Consider the following 17,984-nt stretch of genomic DNA (forward strand, 5'->3'; position numbering starts at 1 on the left):
ACCAGAGGAGCTTACACTCTAATGTCCCCTCCCCCACAGTCACATCACGACAGATACAGAGGAGCTTACACTCTAATGTCCCCTCCCCCACAGTCACATCAGCTCTGTACAGAGGAGCTTACACTCTAATGTCCCCTCCCCCACAGTCACATCAGTCTCTATACAGAGGAGCTTACACTCTAATGTCCCCTCCCCCACAGTCACATCAGTCTCTATACAGAGGAGCTTACACTCTAATGTCCCCTCCCCCACAGTCACATCAGTCTCTATACAGAGGAGCTTACACTCTAATGTCCCCTCCCCCACAGTCACATCAGTCTCTATACAGAGGAGCTTACACTCTAATGTCCCCTCCCCCACAGTCACATCAGTCTCTATACAGAGGAGCTTACACTCTAATGTCCCCTCCCCCACAGTCACATCAGTCTCTATACAGAGGAGCTTACACTCTAATGTCCCCTCCCCCCACAGTCACATCAGTCTCTATACAGAGGAGCTTACACTCTAATGTCCCCTCCCCCACAGTCACATCAGTCTCTATACAGAGGAGCTTACACTCTAATGTCCCCTCCCCCACAGTCACATCAGTCTCTGTACAGAGGAGCTTACACTCTAATGTCCCCTCCCCCACAGTCACATCAGTCTCTATACAGAGGAGCTTACACTCTAATGTCCCCTCCCCCCACAGTCACATCAGTCTCTATACAGAGGAGCTTACACTCTAATGTCCCCTCCCCCACAGTCACATCAGTCTCTATACAGAGGAGCTTACACTCTAATGTCCCCTCCCCCACAGTCACATCAGTCTCTGTACAGAGGAGCTTACACTCTAATGTCCCCTCCCCCACAGTCACATCAGTCTCTATACAGAGGAGCTTACACTCTAATGTCCCCTCCCCCACAGTCACATCAGTCTCTATACAGAGGAGCTTACACTCTAATGTCCCCTCCCCCACAGTCACATCAGTCTCTATACAGAGGAGCTTACACTCTAATGTCCCCTCCCCCACAGTCACATCAGTCTCTATACAGAGGAGCTTACACTCTAATGTCCCCTCCCCCACAGTCACATCAGTCTCTGTACAGAGGAGCTTACACTCTAATGTCCCCTCCCCCCACAGTCACATCAGTCTCTAGTACAGAGGAGCTTACACTCTAATGTCCCCTCCCCCCACAGTCACATCAGTCTCTATACAGAGGAGCTTACACTCTAATGTCCCCTCCCCCCACAGTCACATCAGTCTCTGTACAGAGGAGCTTACACTCTAATGTCCCCTCCCCCACAGTCACATCAGTCTCTATACAGAGGAGCTTACACTCTAATGTCCCCTCCCCCCACAGTCACATCAGTCTCTGTACAGAGGAGCTTACACTCTAATGTCCCCTCCCCCACAGTCACATCAGTCTCTGTACAGAGGAGCTTACACTCTAATGTCCCCTCCCCCCACAGTCACATCAGTCTCTGTACAGAGGAGCTTACACTCTAATGTCCCCTCCCCCCACAGTCACATCAGTCTCTGTACAGAGGAGCTTACACTCTAATGTCCCCTCCCCCCACAGTCACATCAGTCTCTGTACAGAGGAGCTTACACTCTAATGTCCCCTCCCCCACAGTCACATCAGTCTCTGTACAGAGGAGCTTACACTCTAATGTCCCCTCCCCCACAGTCACATCAGTCTCTGTACAGAGGAGCTTACACTCTAATGTCCCCTCCCCCCACAGTCACATCAGTCTCTATACAGAGGAGCTTACACTCTAATGTCCCCTCCCCCACAGTCACATCAGTCTCTATACAGAGGAGCTTACACTCTAATGTCCCCTCCCCCCACAGTCACATCAGTCTCTGTACAGAGGAGCTTACACTCTAATGTCCCCTCCCCCCACAGTCACATCAGTCTCTATACAGAGGAGCTTACACTCTAATGTCCCCTCCCCCCCAGTCACATCAGCTCTCTATACAGAGGAGCTTACACTCTAATGTCCCCTCCCCCCCAGTCACATCACGTCTCTATACAGAGGAGCTTACACTCTAATGTCCCCCTCCCCCCACAGTCACATCAGTCTCTATACAGAGGAGCTTACACTCTAATGTCCCCTCCCCCACAGTCACATCAGTCTCTGTACAGAGGAGCTTACACTCTAATGTCCCCTCCCCCACAGTCACATCAGTCTCTATACAGAGGAGCTTACACTCTAATGTCCACTCCCCCACAGTCACATCAGTCTCTGTACAGAGGAGCTTACACTCTAATGTCCCCTCCCCCACAGTCACATCAGTCTCTATACAGAGGAGCTTACACTCTAATGTCCCCTCCCCCACAGTCACATCAGTCTCTGTACAGAGGAGCTTACACTCTAATGTCCCCTCCCCCACAGTCACATCAGTCTCTGTACAGAGGAGCTTACACTCTAATGTCCCCTCCCCCACAGTCATATCAGTCTCTATACAGAGGAGCTTACACTCTAATGTCCCCTCCCCCACAGTCACATCAGTCTCTATACAGAGGAGCTTACACTCTAATGTCCCCTCCCCCCACAGTCACATCAGTCTCTGTACAGAGGAGCTTACACTCTAATGTCCCCTCCCCCCCACAGTCACATCAGTCTCTATACAGAGGAGCTTACACTCTAATGTCCCCTCCCCCACAGTCACATCAGTCTCTGTACAGAGGAGCTTACACTCTAATGTCCCCTCCCCCACAGTCACATCAGTCTCTGTACAGAGGAGCTTACACTCTAATGTCCCCTCCCCCACAGTCACATCAGTCTCTGTACAGAGGAGCTTACACTCTAATGTCCCCTCCCCCACAGTCACATCAGTCTCTGTACAGAGGAGCTTACACTCTAATGTCCCCTCCCCCCACACAGTCACATCAGTCTCTATACAGAGGAGCTTACACTCTAATGTCCCCTCCCCCACAGTCACATCAGTCTCTGTACAGAGGAGCTTACACTCTAATGTCCCCTCCCCCCCAGTCACATCAGTCTCTATACAGAGGAGCTTACACTCTAATGTCCCCTCCCCCACAGTCACATCAGTCTCTATACAGAGGAGCTTACACTGTAATGTCCCCTCCCCCCACAGTCACATCAGTCTCTATACAGAGGAGCTTACACTCTAATGTCCCCTCCCCCACAGTCACATCAGTCTCTATACAGAGGAGCTTACACTCTAATGTCCCCTCCCCCACAGTCACATCAGTCTCTGTACAGAGGAGCTTACACTCTAATGTCCTCTCCCCCCACAGTCACATCAGTCTCTATACAGAGGAGCTTACACTCTAATGTCCCCTCCCCCACAGTCACATCAGTCTCTATACAGAGGAGCTTACACTCTAATGTCCCCCCCCCCCCCCCACAGTCACATCAGTCTCTGTACAGAGGAGCTTACACTCTAATGTCCCCCTCCCCCTACAGTCACATCAGTCTCTGTACAGAGGAGCTTACACTCTAATGTCCCCTCCCCCACAGTCACATCAGTCTCTATACAGAGGAGCTTACACTCTAATGTCCCCTCCCCCCACAGTCACATCAGTCTCTATACAGAGGAGCTTACACTCTAATGTCCCCTCCCCCACAGTCACATCAGTCTCTATACAGAGGAGCTTACACTCTAATGTCCCCTCCCCCCCAGTCACATCACTCTCTATACAGAGGAGCTTACACTCTAATGTCCCCTCCCCCCACAGTCACATCAGTCTCTATACAGAGGAGCTTACACTCTAATGTCCCCTCCCCCACAGTCACATCAGTCTCTGTACAGAGGAGCTTACACTCTAATGTCCCCTCCCCCACAGTCACATCAGTCTCTATACAGAGGAGCTTACACTCTAATGTCCACTCCCCCACAGTCACATCAGTCTCTGTACAGAGGAGCTTACACTCTAATGTCCCCTCCCCCACAGTCACATCAGTCTCTATACAGAGGAGCTTACACTCTAATGTCCCCTCCCCCACAGTCACATCAGTCTCTGTACAGAGGAGCTTACACTCTAATGTCCCCTCCCCCACAGTCACATCAGTCTCTGTACAGAGGAGCTTACACTCTAATGTCCCCTCCCCCACAGTCACATCAGTCTCTGTACAGAGGAGCTTACACTCTAATGTCCCCTCCCCCCCACAGTCACATCAGTCTCTATACAGAGGAGCTTACACTCTAATGTCCCCTCCCCCACAGTCACATCAGTCTCTGTACAGAGGAGCTTACACTCTAATGTCCCCTCCCCCACAGTCACATCAGTCTCTATACAGAGGAGCTTACACTCTAATGTCCCCTCCCCCACAGTCACATCAGTCTCTATACAGAGGAGCTTACACTCTAATGTCCCCTCCCCCACAGTCACATCAGTCTCTGTACAGAGGAGCTTACACTCTAATGTCCCCTCCCCCACAGTCACATCAATCTCTATACAGAGGAGCTTACACTCTAATGTCCCCTCCCCCACAGTCACATCAGTCTCTGTACAGAGGAGCTTACACTCTAATGTCCCCTCCCCCACAGTCACATCAGTCTCTGTACAGAGGAGCTTACACTCTAATGTCCCCTCCCCCACAGTCACATCAGTCTCTGTACAGAGGAGCTTACACTCTAATGTCCCCTCCCCCCCACAGTCACATCAGTCTCTATACAGAGGAGCTTACACTCTAATGTCCCCCCCCCCCCCCACAGTCACATCAGTCTCTGTACAGAGGAGCTTACACTCTAATGTCCCCTCCCCCACAGTCACATCAGTCTCTATACAGAGGAGCTTACACTCTAATGTCCCCTCCCCCACAGTCACATCAGTCTCTATACAGAGGAGCTTACACTCTAATGTCCCCTCCCCCACAGTCACATCAGTCTCTATACAGAGGAGCTTACACTCTAATGTCCCCTCCCCCACAGTCACATCAGTCTCTGTACAGAGGAGCTTACACTCTAATGTCCCCTCCCCCCACAGTCACATCAGTCTCTATACAGAGGAGCTTACACTCTAATGTCCCCTCCCCCACAGTCACATCAGTCTCTGTACAGAGGAGCTTACACTCTAATGTCCCCTCCCCCCATAGTCACATCAGTCTCTATACAGAGGAGCTTACACTCTAATGTCCCCTCCCCCACAGTCACATCAATCTCTATACAGAGGAGCTTACACTCTAATGTCCCCTCCCCCCACAGTCACATCAGTCTCTGTACAGAGGAGCTTACACTCTAATGTCCCCTCCCCCACAGTCACATCAGTCTCTATACAGAGGAGCTTACACTCTAATGTCCCCTCCCCCACAGTCACATCAGTCTCTGTACAGAGGAGCTTACACTCTAATGTCCCCTCCCCCACAGTCACATCAGTCTCTGTACAGAGGAGCTTACACTCTAATGTCCCCTCCCCCCACAGTCACATCAATCTCTATACAGAGGAGCTTACACTCTAATGTCCCCTCCCCCACAGTCACATCAGTCTCTGTACAGAGGAGCTTACACTCTAATGTCCCCCTCCCCCACAGTCACATCAGTCTCTGTACAGAGGAGCTTACACTCTAATGTCCCCCTCCCCCACAGTCACATCAGTCTCTGTACAGAGGAGCTTACACTCTAATGTCCCCTCCCCCACAGTCACATCAGTCTCTGTACAGAGGAGCTTACACTCTAATGTCCCCTCCCCCCCACAGTCACATCAGTCTCTGTACAGAGGAGCTTACACTCTAATGTCCCCTCCCCCACAGTCACATCAGTCTCTGTACAGAGGAGCTTACACTCTAATGTCCCCTCCCCCACAGTCACATCAATCTCTATACAGAGGAGCTTACACTCTAATGTCCCCTCCCCCCACAGTCACATCAGTCTCTGTACAGAGGAGCTTACACTCTAATGTCCCCTCCCCCACAGTCACATCAGTCTCTGTACAGAGGAGCTTACACTCTAATGTCCCCTCCCCCCACAGTCACATCAGTCTCTGTACAGAGGAGCTTACACTCTAATGTCCCCTCCCCCACAGTCACATCAGTCTCTATACAGAGGAGCTTACACTCTAATGTCCCCTCCCCCCACAGTCACATCAGTCTCTGTACAGAGGAGCTTACACTCTAATGTCCCCTCCCCCCACAGTCACATCAGTCTCTGTACAGAGGAGCTTACACTCTAATGTCCCCTCCCCCACAGTCACATCAGTCTCTATACAGAGGAGCTTACACTCTAATGTCCCCTCCCCCCACAGTCACATCAGTCTCTGTACAGAGGAGCTTACACTCTAATGTCCCCTCCCCCCACAGTCACATCAGTCTCTATACAGAGGAGCTTACACTCTAATGTCCCCTCCCCCACAGTCACATCAGTCTCTATACAGAGGAGCTTACACTCTAATGTCCCCTCCCCCACAGTCACATCAGTCTCTGTACAGAGGAGCTTACACTCTAATGTCCCCTCCCCCCCACAGTCACATCAGTCTCTATACAGAGGAGCTTACACTCTAATGTCCCCTCCCCCACAGTCACATCAGTCTCTGTACAGAGGAGCTTACACTCTAATGTCCCCTCCCCCCATAGTCACATCAGTCTCTATACAGAGGAGCTTACACTCTAATGTCCCCTCCCCCCACAGTCACATCAGTCTCTATACAGAGGAGCTTACACTCTAATGTCCCCTCCCCCACAGTCACATCAGTCTCTGTACAGAGGAGCTTACACTCTAATGTCCCCTCCCCCACAGTCACATCAATCTCTATACAGAGGAGCTTACACTCTAATGTCCCCTCCCCCACAGTCACATCAGTCTCTGTACAGAGGAGCTTACACTCTAATGTCCCCTCCCCCACAGTCACATCAGTCTCTGTACAGAGGAGCTTACACTCTAATGTCCCCTCCCCCACAGTCACATCAGTCTCTGTACAGAGGAGCTTACACTCTAATGTCCCCTCCCCCCACAGTCACATCAGTCTCTATACAGAGGAGCTTACACTCTAATGTCCACTCCCCCCACAGTCACATCAGTCTCTGTACAGAGGAGCTTACACTCTAATGTCCCCTCCCCCCCACAGTCACATCAGTCTCTGTACAGAGGAGCTTACACTCTAATGTCCCCTCCCCCACAGTCACATCAGTCTCTGTACAGAGGAGCTTACACTCTAATGTCCCCTCCCCCACAGTCACATCAATCTCTATACAGAGGAGCTTACACTCTAATGTCCCCTCCCCCCACAGTCACATCAGTCTCTATACAGAGGAGCTTACACTCTAATGTCCCCTCCCCCACAGTCACATCAGTCTCTGTACAGAGGAGCTTACACTCTAATGTCCCCTCCCCCCACAGTCACATCAGTCTCTGTACAGAGGAGCTTACACTCTAATGTCCCCTCCCCCACAGTCACATCAGTCTCTATACAGAGGAGCTTACACTCTAATGTCCCCTCCCCCCACAGTCACATCAGTCTCTGTACAGAGGAGCTTACACTCTAATGTCCCCTCCCCCCACAGTCACATCACTCTGTACAGAGGAGCTTACACTCTAATGTCCCCTCCCCCACAGTCACATCAGTCTCTATACAGAGGAGCTTACACTCTAATGTCCCCTCCCCCCACACATCAGTCTCTATACAGAGGAGCTTACACTCTAATGTCCCCTCCCCCACAGTCACATCAGTCTCTATACAGAGGAGCTTACACTCTAATGTCCCCTCCCCCACAGTCACATCAGTCTCTGTACAGAGGAGCTTACACTCTAATGTCCTCACTAATCTTTCTCTTTCTGCTCTTAGCTGTCAGTCTGTGCAAATTGAAGAACCCGGATGTGACAATGAGACGGCGGAGTGCGCCGACCCGGCCGGCATTGCCCAGTGCCAGTGTAAGGCCGGATACTTCAAATACAGCACAACGGACCGCTCCTGCCGAGGTGAGAGTCCCTGACCAACCGAGAGATACAAAGTAACATTGTTTATAAACATTGATCAGACGGGAGATAGAGAGATACAAAGTAACATTGTTTATAAACATTGATCAGACGGGAGATAGAGAGATACAAAGTAACATTGTTTATAAACATTGATCAGACGGGAGATAGAGAGATACAAAGTAACATTGTTTATAAACATTGATCAGACGGGAGATAGAGAGATACAAAGTAACATTGTTTATAAACATTGATCAGACGGGAGATAGAGAGATACAAAGTAACATTGTTTATAAACATTGATCAGACGGGAGATAGAGAGATACAAAGTAACATTGTTTATAAACATTGATCAGACGGGAGATAGAGAGATACAAAATAACATTGTTTATAAACATTGATCAGACGGGAGATAGAGAGATACAAAATAACATTGTTTATAAACATTGATCAGACGGAGATAGAGAGATACAAAGTAACATTGTTTATAAACATCAGACTGGAGATAGAAAGATACAAAGTAACATTGTTTATAAACATTGATCAGACGGGAGATAGAGAGATACAAAGTAACATTGTTTATAAACATTGATCAGACGGGAGATAGGTGAAAGGAACGGCAGTGTCCCTGATGGGGATTCAGAGTCAGGAACTCCATCTATCAAATCTGTCTGCCGGCACCCCAGACAGTCACCCGGTGGGCGTTCTTCACAGGACATCCACCTACAACTGTCACTTTTGCCCAGTAACACTAATAATGTCATTTCCTCCACAGCTTGTGATGACGGCTATCAGCTTCAGGATGGAGTCTGTGTGAGGTGAGAAAGGGGCGGAGCTCTGGGGGTTGTTTTGATCACGCTGGGGGGACATGCCGGGGTATCGCTCTGCGACAAAACAAAAATTAAAATGAAGACAAATTTTTAGAAAGTACACATTTCATTTTAATACTGTAAATGTCTCAGGGCAGAAATTGCTGTTCCATATTTTGATTATTGTATTTCATGAAGGGTAGTGTAAGCGCTCCCTCTAGTGGTCAGCGGTATAAAAAGGAATGCAGGATTGCTGAGATAAGCTCAGTTAGTTTCATAGACAGTAAGTTGTCTTTAGTCAGATTCATAGGCAGAGAGAGGAGCGGTAACGTCCAATCACTGTGCAGCACTCAGCAGGACGCAGAGCCCGCGTGTAATGAACATGTATGACCGCTCCACACAGAACATATATAATTCTAGCTGCCAGTCAGTGCCCCTCAATAAAGTCTCCCAGTGCCCACCACAGTGCCAATCAGAGCCCATCAGTAACACCTGTCAGTATCTCATCATCAGTGCTGCCCGTCAGTGCCATCTATTAGTGCCCATCAGTTCCACTGGTCAGTGCCCATGAGTGCCACCTATCAGTGCCCATCAGTTCTGCATATCAGTGCCACCAGTCAGTGCCAATCAATGCCACCTGTCAGTGCCATCTATCAGTGCCGCCAATCAGTGCCAATTAGTGCTGCCCATCGGTGCCATCTATTAGTGTCCTTCAGTGCCACCTGTCAGTGCCAATTAGTGCCGCCTATCAGTGCCCATCAGTTCCACTGGTCAGTGCCCATCAGTGCCTCCTGTCAGTGCCACCTATCAGTGCTGCCTATCAGTGCCCATCAGTGCTGCATATCAGTGCTGCCTATCAGTGCCCATCAGTGCCACCTGTCAGTGCCAATCAATGCCACCTATCAGTGCCCATCAGTGCCACCTATCAGTGCCCATCAGTTCCACTGATCAGTGCCCATCAGTGCCGCCTGTCAGTGCCACCTATCAGTGTCGCCTATCAGTGCCCATTAGTGCTGCCCATCAGTGCAATCTATTAGTGTCCATCAGTGCCACCTGTCAGTGCCAATCAATACCACCTATCAGTGCCAACTCATCAGTGCCCATCAGTGAAGAAGAAAACTAAATGTTATGACAGAAACCAAGAAAAACTTTTTTTCGGTCTTTTTTAGTTTGTTTAGCAAAAACATAGAACCCCCCCCCCCCCCCCGAGGTGATGAAATACCACCGAAAGAAATCTCTATTTGTGGGAAGAAAATGATACAAATGTCCTCTGTGTACAGTGTCACATGACCGAGTAATTGTCATTCAAAGTGTGACAGAGCTGAACATTCAACCAAAACATTTTTTTCTTGGTGTTTGAAGGAGGGGCGGAGCCTTTGTTGGTGACCCCCGCTGGGGAAATTTTCCTCACTTCCTGTCCCAGGGACACCTGAGGGACATAATAAGGACCGAGAACCTGTCATTGTGTTTCTATTGATGTCCCGACATTTCCTCCATGTTTTGTCCGGAGTCCCACTTTCACAGCTCTGGTGTCAGTGGAAGGTGAAATCTGATTGGCTGACATGGAAATCCATCGTTTATAAAGTGTGAGTGCGGAATTGTCTCCGGATTGGGAAAACGTTTTATGACGATTCTTCTGCCTCTTATTTTCTAGATGTCCCTTCGGACTGGGAGGATTCAACTGCTCCAACCGTAAGTTTAATGCAGCGCAAGAAAAGGCTCCGCCCATTATTGATTTATATAGCCCCTCCCCCTTCCATTGAACCCAAATTCCCCTTTACTGTCAGATGACCCCTCCCCCCCTCTCGTGTATAAAGCTGTATACATTGTGTGTATATAATGTGTGTGAACTGACACTGCGGGATGGTGGGGGGAAGGTGATGGTGACCCCTAAAATGTCCCCCACATTGTGACCCCGGCAGATCGCCATTTCTACGCCATTAACACCTTGCCGAGCCCACTGGGATGTCGGGGGATGGAGATAATCTGATTAATCTGCTGGAGAGATCAGATTGTATTGGATTGTATCGGGTTGTATCGGATTGTATCGGGTTGTATCGGGTTGTATCGGATTGTATCAGGTTGTATTGGATTGTATCAGGTTGTATTGGGTTGTATCGGATTGTATCGGATTGTATCAGGTTGTATTGGATTGTATAGGATTGGATTGTATCGGGTTGTATTGGATTGTATCAGGTTGTATCGGAATGTATCGGGTTGTATCGGTTTGTATCAGATTGTATCGAGTTGTATTGGGTTGTATCGGTTTGTATCGGGTTGTATCAGTTTGTATCGGGTTGTATCGGGTTGTATCGGGTTGTATCGGGTTGTATCGGGTTGTATCGGTTTGTATCGGCTTGTATCGGGTTGTATCGGCTTGTATCGGGTTGTATCGGTTTGTATCGGCTTGTATCGGGTTGTATCGGGTTGTATCGGCTTGTATCGGGTTGTATCGGTTTGTATCGGGTTGTATCGGTTTGTATCGGGTTGTATCGGGGTGTATCGGTTTGTATCGGTTTGTATCGGTTTGTATCGGATTGTATCGGGTTGTATCGGTTTGTATCGGTTTGTATCGGGTTGTATCGGTTTGTATCAGATTGTATCGAGTTGTATTGGGTTGTATCGGTTTGTATCAGGTTGTATCAGTTTGTATCGGGTTGTATCGGGTTGTATCGGGTTGTATCGGGTTGTATCGGCTTGTATCGGGTTGTATCGGGTTGTATCGGGTTGTATCGGGTTGTATCGGTTTGTATCGGCTTGTATCGGGTTGTATCGGGTTGTATCGGCTTGTATCGGGTTGTATCGGCTTGTATCGGGTTGTATCGGTTTGTATCGGGTTGTATCGGTTTGTATCGGTTTGTATCGGGTTGTATCGGTTTGTATCGGTTTGTATCGGTTTGTATCGGTTTGTATCGGATTGTATCGGGTTGTATCGGTTTGTATCGGGTTGTATCGGTTTGTATCGGATTGTATCGGGTTGTATCGGGTTGTATCGGGTTGTATCGGTTTGTATCGGTTTGTATCGGTTTGTATCGGATTGTATCGGGTTGTATCGGGTTGTATCGGTTTGTATCGGTTTGTATCGGATTGTATCGGGTTGTATCGGTTTGTATCGGGTTGTATCAGATGCAGATAAAATCGTATTATCTCAGTCTGAAGTCTAATCACAGAAAACAGAAATGCGGTTTAGTAATTTATTTATAAGAAATGTGCACAACAATTCTTCCTGGAAAGTTCAGGTACAATGATTGTGTGTATCGGGGGGGATATGATTGTGTGTATTGGGGGGGGGGATGTTCTCAGACTTCTATGGAAAACGATCTTCCTGTTAGTGGGGCTCGCTGCACTCTCTATGAAGGTTTTTATCATCGATCCTTTTGGATCATTTTATGGATTCACTTAATAAATGAGGTTCTATGAGGAAGTGCTGACCACACTAAACATTGTGCTCCTTCTTATCTATCACCGATATCATGGACAGCAATGCTGAGTCATAGAAGTGTGGGGAGGAGGGGAAAGCATTCCGGAGACTGGAAGGGGATTTGAATAAGCAGCTTATCACTGCTGGGACTTGTAGTTCTGTATTGGCTGTGTGCTGCTATATAGACACTGGGACTGCTGGGACTTGTAGTTCTGTATTGGCTGTGTGCTGCTATATAGACACTGGAATTTCCAAGATTGTGATGCTAACTTGACACAAGTGTAATTGTTGGTGGCGCCCCCCAGAGTTCTACTTTGTGAATCGCTGAAAGGTTGACCCCAACATATCTGTACCCTCATTCTGGTCCCCTATGTGCACTGAACCCCCTCAATAATCCCCCCGGGGGGTCAGGTCCTGTGCACTGAACCCCCTCAATAATCCCCCGGGGGGTCAGGTCCTGTGCACTGAACCCCCTCAATAACCCCCCCGGGGGGTCAGGTCCTGTGCACTGAACCCCCTCAATAATCCCCCGGGGGGTCAGGTCCTGTGCACTGAACCCCCTCAATAATCCCCCCCCGGGGGGGTCAGGTCCTGTGCACTGAACCCCCTCAATAATCCCCCGGGGGGGTCAGGTCCTGTGCACTGAACCCCCTCAATAATCCCCCCGGGGGGTCAGGTCCTGTGCACTGAACCCCCTCAATAATCCCCCGGGGGGTCAGGTCCTGTGCACTGAACCCCCTCAATAATCCCCCCCCGGGGGGGTCAGGTCCTGTGCACTGAATCCCCTCAATAACCCCCCCAGGGGTCAGGTCCTGTGCACTGAACCCCCTCAATAATCCCCCCCCGGGGGGGTCAGGTCCTGTGCACTGAATCCCCTCAATAACCCCCCCAGGGGTCAGGTCCTGTGCACTGAACCCCCTCAATAATCCCCCGGGGGGTCAGGTCCTGTGCACTGAACCCCCTCAATAATCCCCCCCCGGGGGGGTCAGGTCCTGTGCACTGAATCCCCTCAATAACCCCCCCAGGGGTCAGGTCCTGTGCACTGAACCCCCTCAATAATCCCCCCCCGGGGGGGTCAGGTCCTGTGCACTGAATCCCCTCAATAACCCCCCCAGGGGTCAGGTCCTGTGCACTGAACCCCCTCAATAACCCCCCCAGGGGTCAGGTCCTGTGCACTGAACCCCCTCAATAACCCCCCCGGGGGTCAGGTCCTGTGCACTGAACCCCCTCAATAACCCCCCCAGGGGTCAGGTCCTGTGCACTGAACCCCCTCAATAACCCCCCCAGGGGTCAGGTCCTGTGCACTGAACCCCCTCAATAATCCCCCCGGGGGGGGTCAGGTCCTGTGCACTGAACCCCCTCAATAACCCCCCCCAGGGGTCAGGTCCTGTGAACTGAACCCCCTCAATAATCCCCCCCGGGGGGTCAGGTCCTGTGCACTGAACCCCTTCAGTACCCCCCCAGAGGTCAGGTCCTGTGCACTGAACCCCCTCAATAATCCCCCCCCGGGGGTCAGGTCCTGTGAACTGAACCCCTTCAGTACCCCCCCAGAGGTCAGGTCCTGTGCACTGAACCCCCTCAATAATCCCCCCCCGGGGGTCAGGTCCTGTGAACTGAACCCCCTCAATAATCCCCCCTGGGGGTCAGGTCCTGTGCACTGAACCCCCTCAATAACCCCCCCGGGGGGGTCAGGTCCTGTGCACTGAACCCCCTCAGTCCCCCCCCCGGGGGGTCAGGTCCTGTGAACTGAACCCCCTCAATAACCCCCCCAGGGGTCAGGTCCTGTGCACTGAACCCCCTCAATAACCCCCCCGGGGGGTCAGGTCCTGTGCACTGAACCCCCTCAGTCCCCCCCCGGGGGGGTCAGGTCCTGTGCACTGAACCCCCTCAATAACCCCCCCAGGGGTCAGGTCCTGTGCACTGAACCCCCTCAATAACCCCCCCAGGGGTCAGGTCCTGTGCACTGAACCCCCTCAATAACCCCCCGGGGGTCAGGTCCTGTGCACTGAACCCCCTCAATAACCCCCCGGGGGGTCAGGTCCTGTGCACTGAACCCCCTCAGTCCCCCCCGGGGGGGTCAGGTCCTGTGCACTGAACCCCCTCAATAACCCCCCCAGGGGTCAGGTCCTGTGCACTGAACCCCCTCAATAACCCCTCGGGGGTCAGGTCCTGTGCACTGAACCCCCTCAATAACCCCCTCAGGGGTCAGGTCCTGTGCACTGAACCCCCTCAATAACCCCCCGGGGGTCAGGTCCTGTCTGCTCTCTCTCTGCTCTCTTAGTTCATCACAAGACTCTTCAGAACTGGAGGGAATGAGAAGAGAATTGGAGTTGCTGTCAGTTGGGTGTCGCCTTTCATTGTGCAGGAGGAAATCTGATTGGTCAGTCCAGCATTGGCTGCAGTTTGTTCTCCTTTTCTCGGAGTGCGGTCCCTGGGGGGAGGGTGGAGTACAGAGCGCGGCACCATCAGAGCGGACCCCTCATGTGTCTGGGGTCAGATAGGGGCCCCAGAGGGACCCCAGAACCATCTACTGCTGGACAGTCCCCAAATACAGATCCATAACTCCGCCCAGATATGAAATATACACCTCAGAGCTCCGAACACCGATCATTGGAATGAAGAATTGTGGGTGGAGTTCAGAATTCTCACATATTATTCCTGCTAATAAACTTCCCCAGCCTGACCTCTCCCAGATCTGCAGCAACACTGACACCCTGTGGACACATTGAGTAATGCAGCACAAATCATTTTACTTGTCTTAAAGAAAACCTCCAGCCAAACACACAGGACTGACTTGTATAGGTCCGCTGTCGACAACCTTTCAGACCTCACAGACCACTAAAGTCACAATTTTGAATCCTGCAGACCACTAACATGAATTTTACATGCCCTATTAATAAAAATCTCTGGCTCTCTGCCCCCCTCCCCCCTGGATCACACTGCTGCCTTATACACACAATGCCCCGGCTCTCTGCCCCCCTCCCCCCTGGATCACACTGCTTCCTTATACACACAATGCCCCGGCTCTCTGCCTCCTCCCCCCTGGATCACACTGCTGCCTTATACACACAATGCCCCGGCTCTCTGCCCCCCTCCCCCTGGATCACACTGCTGCCTTATACACACAATGCCCCGGATCTCTGCCTCCTCCCCCCTGGATCACACTGCTGCCTTATACACACAATGCCCCGGCTCTCTGCCCCCCTCCCCCTGGATCACACTGCTGCCTTATACACACAATGCTCCGGCTCTCTGCCCCCCTCCCCCTGGATCACACTGCTGCCTTATACACACAATGCCCCGGCTCTCTGCCCCCCTCCCCTTGGATCACACTGATGCCTTATACACACAATGCCCTGGCTCTCTGCCCCCCTACCCCCTGGATCACACTGCTGCCTTATACACACAATGCCCCGGCTCTCTGACCCCCTCCCCCCTGGATCACACTGCTGCCTTATACACACAATGCTCCGGCTCTCTGCCCCCCTCCCCTTGGATCACACTGATGCCTTATACACACAATGCCCCGGCTCTCTGCCTCCTCCCCCCTGGATCACACTGCTGCCTTATACACACAATGCCCCGGCTCTCTGCCCCCCTCCCCCCTGGATCACACTGCTGCCTTATACACACAATGCTCCGGCTCTCTGCCCCCCTCCCCTTGGATCACACTGATGCCTTATACACACAATGCCCCGGCTCTCTGCCCCCTCCCCCCTGGATCACACTGCTGCCTTATACACACAATGCCCCGGCTCTCTGCCCCCCTCCCCCCTGGATCACACTGATGCCTTATACACACAATGCTCCACCTCTCTGCCCCCCTCCCCCTGGATCACACTGCTGCCTTATACACACAATGCCCAGGCTCTCTGCCCCCTCCCCCTGATCACACTGCTGCCTTATACACACAATGCTCCGGCTCTCTGCCCCCCTCGGATCACACTGATGCCTTATACACACAATGCCCCGACTCTCTGCCCCCTCCCCCCTGGATCACACTGCTGCCTTATACACACAATGCCCCGGCTCTCTGCCCCCCTCCCCCCTGGATCACACTGCTGCCTTATACACACAATGCTCCGGCTCTCTGCCCCCTCCCCCCTGGATCACACTGCTGCCTTATACACACAATGCCCCGGCTCTCTGCCCCCCTCCCCTTGGATCACACTGATGCCTTATACACACAATGCCCTGGCTCTCTGCCCCCCTCCCCCCTGGATCACACTGCTGCCTTATACACACAATGCCCCGGCTCTCTGCCCCCCTCCCCCCTGGATCACACTGCTGCCTTATACACACAATGCTCCGGCTCTCTGCCCCCCTCCCCTTGGATCACACTGATGCCTTATACACACAATGCCCCGGCTCTCTGCCCCCTCCCCCCTGGATCACACTGCTGCCTTATACACACAATGCCCCGGCTCTCTGCCCCCCTCCCCTTGGATCACACTGATGCCTTATACACACAATGCCCTGGCTCTCTGCCCCCCTCCCCCCTGGATCACACTGCTGCCTTATGCACACAATCCCCTGGCTCTCTGCCCCCTCCCCCCGATCACACTGCTGCCTTATACACACAATGCCCCGGCTCTCTGCCCCCCTCCCCCTGGATCACACTGCTGCCTTATACACACAATGCCCCGGCTCTCTGCCCCCCTCCCCCTGGATCACACTGCTGCCTTATACACACAATGCCCCGGCTCTCTGCCCCCTCCCCCCAATCACACTGATGCCTTATACACACAATGCCCCGGCTCTCTGCCCCCTCCCCCCAATCACACTGCTGCCTTATACACACAATGCCCCGGCTCTCTGCCCCCTCCCCCCAATCACACTGATGCCTTATACACACAATGCCCCGGCTCTCTGCCCCCCTCCCCCTGGATCACACTGCTGCCTTATACACACAATGCCCCGGCTCTCTGCCCCCCTCCCCCTGGATCACACTGCTGCCTTATACACACAATGCCCCGGCTCTCTGCCCCCTCCCCCTGATCACACTGCTGCCTTATACACACAATGCCCCGGCTCTCTGCCCCCCTCCCCCTGGATCACACTGATGCCTTATACACACAATGCCCCGGCTCTCTGCCCCCCTCCCCCTGGATCACACTGATGCCTTATACACACAATGCTCCGGCTCTCTGCCCCCCTCCCCCTGGATCACACTGATGCCTTATACACACAATGCTCCGGCTCTCTGCCCCCCTCCCCCTGGATCACACTGATGCCTTATACACACAATGCCCCGGCTCTCTGCCCCCCTCCCCCTGGATCACACTGATGCCTTATACACACAATGCCCCGTTTCTCTGCCCCCTCCCCCCGATCACACTGCTGCCTTATACACACAATGCCCCGGCTCTCTGCCCCCTCCCCCCGATCACACTGATGCCTTATACACACAATGCCTCGGCTCTCGGCAAACATTTTCTTGGGCCCTCCAGAATCCACATATCAACTATTTGCAGGCAGTGCGGGCTCAAGGGGCAACTGCTTTGGGCCCCACAACAATGACTGGGCCCGGGGCAGCTGCCCCTTTTGCCCTGCGTTAAAGACGGCCCTGTTACCAATTACTCACAAACACTTTTATAGTCAGTCTACATAGTAACAGACTTGTGATGGCCACCCTAAGCTCCTCCCTCTTGTAAGCCCACCTCTGTCCCTCCCCCTCCCGCCTATCCCTTTACAGATTAGCCGCTCCCACTGCAAGCCTGATTTGATCTTTCAGCTGCACAGGGACATATTTCTGATTGATAGATTGATAACTGATATCCCGGTGGAGGAATCGGTGTTGATGTCTTTAGCGGTGTGCGGAGCGCGGTTGGCGGACGCAGCGATTGCGCCGAATTTATTATCCGGAACATTCTGCGTCTATGCCAGCCGGAG

The 17,984-nt window shown here is 52.1% G+C and overlaps 1 protein-coding gene across 1 annotated transcript in view; it reads left to right on the forward strand.

Annotated features, from left to right (window-relative positions):
* Nucleotides 1–17,984, forward strand: part of HEG1 (heart development protein with EGF like domains 1) — a 34,764-nt gene that overhangs the window by 6,741 nt on the left and 10,039 nt on the right. Inside the window, exons 2-4 of the mRNA XM_073635248.1 lie at nt 7,732–7,865; nt 8,638–8,680; nt 10,326–10,363. Of these exons, the coding sequence (XP_073491349.1) occupies nt 7,732–7,865; nt 8,638–8,680; nt 10,326–10,363 (215 nt within the window). The remainder of the gene's footprint in view (nt 1–7,731; nt 7,866–8,637; nt 8,681–10,325; nt 10,364–17,984) is intronic.

This window comes from Aquarana catesbeiana, linkage group LG06 (assembly GCF_042186555.1).
Source record: "Aquarana catesbeiana isolate 2022-GZ linkage group LG06, ASM4218655v1, whole genome shotgun sequence".
NCBI classification, from domain to species: domain Eukaryota; kingdom Metazoa; phylum Chordata; class Amphibia; order Anura; family Ranidae; genus Aquarana; species Aquarana catesbeiana.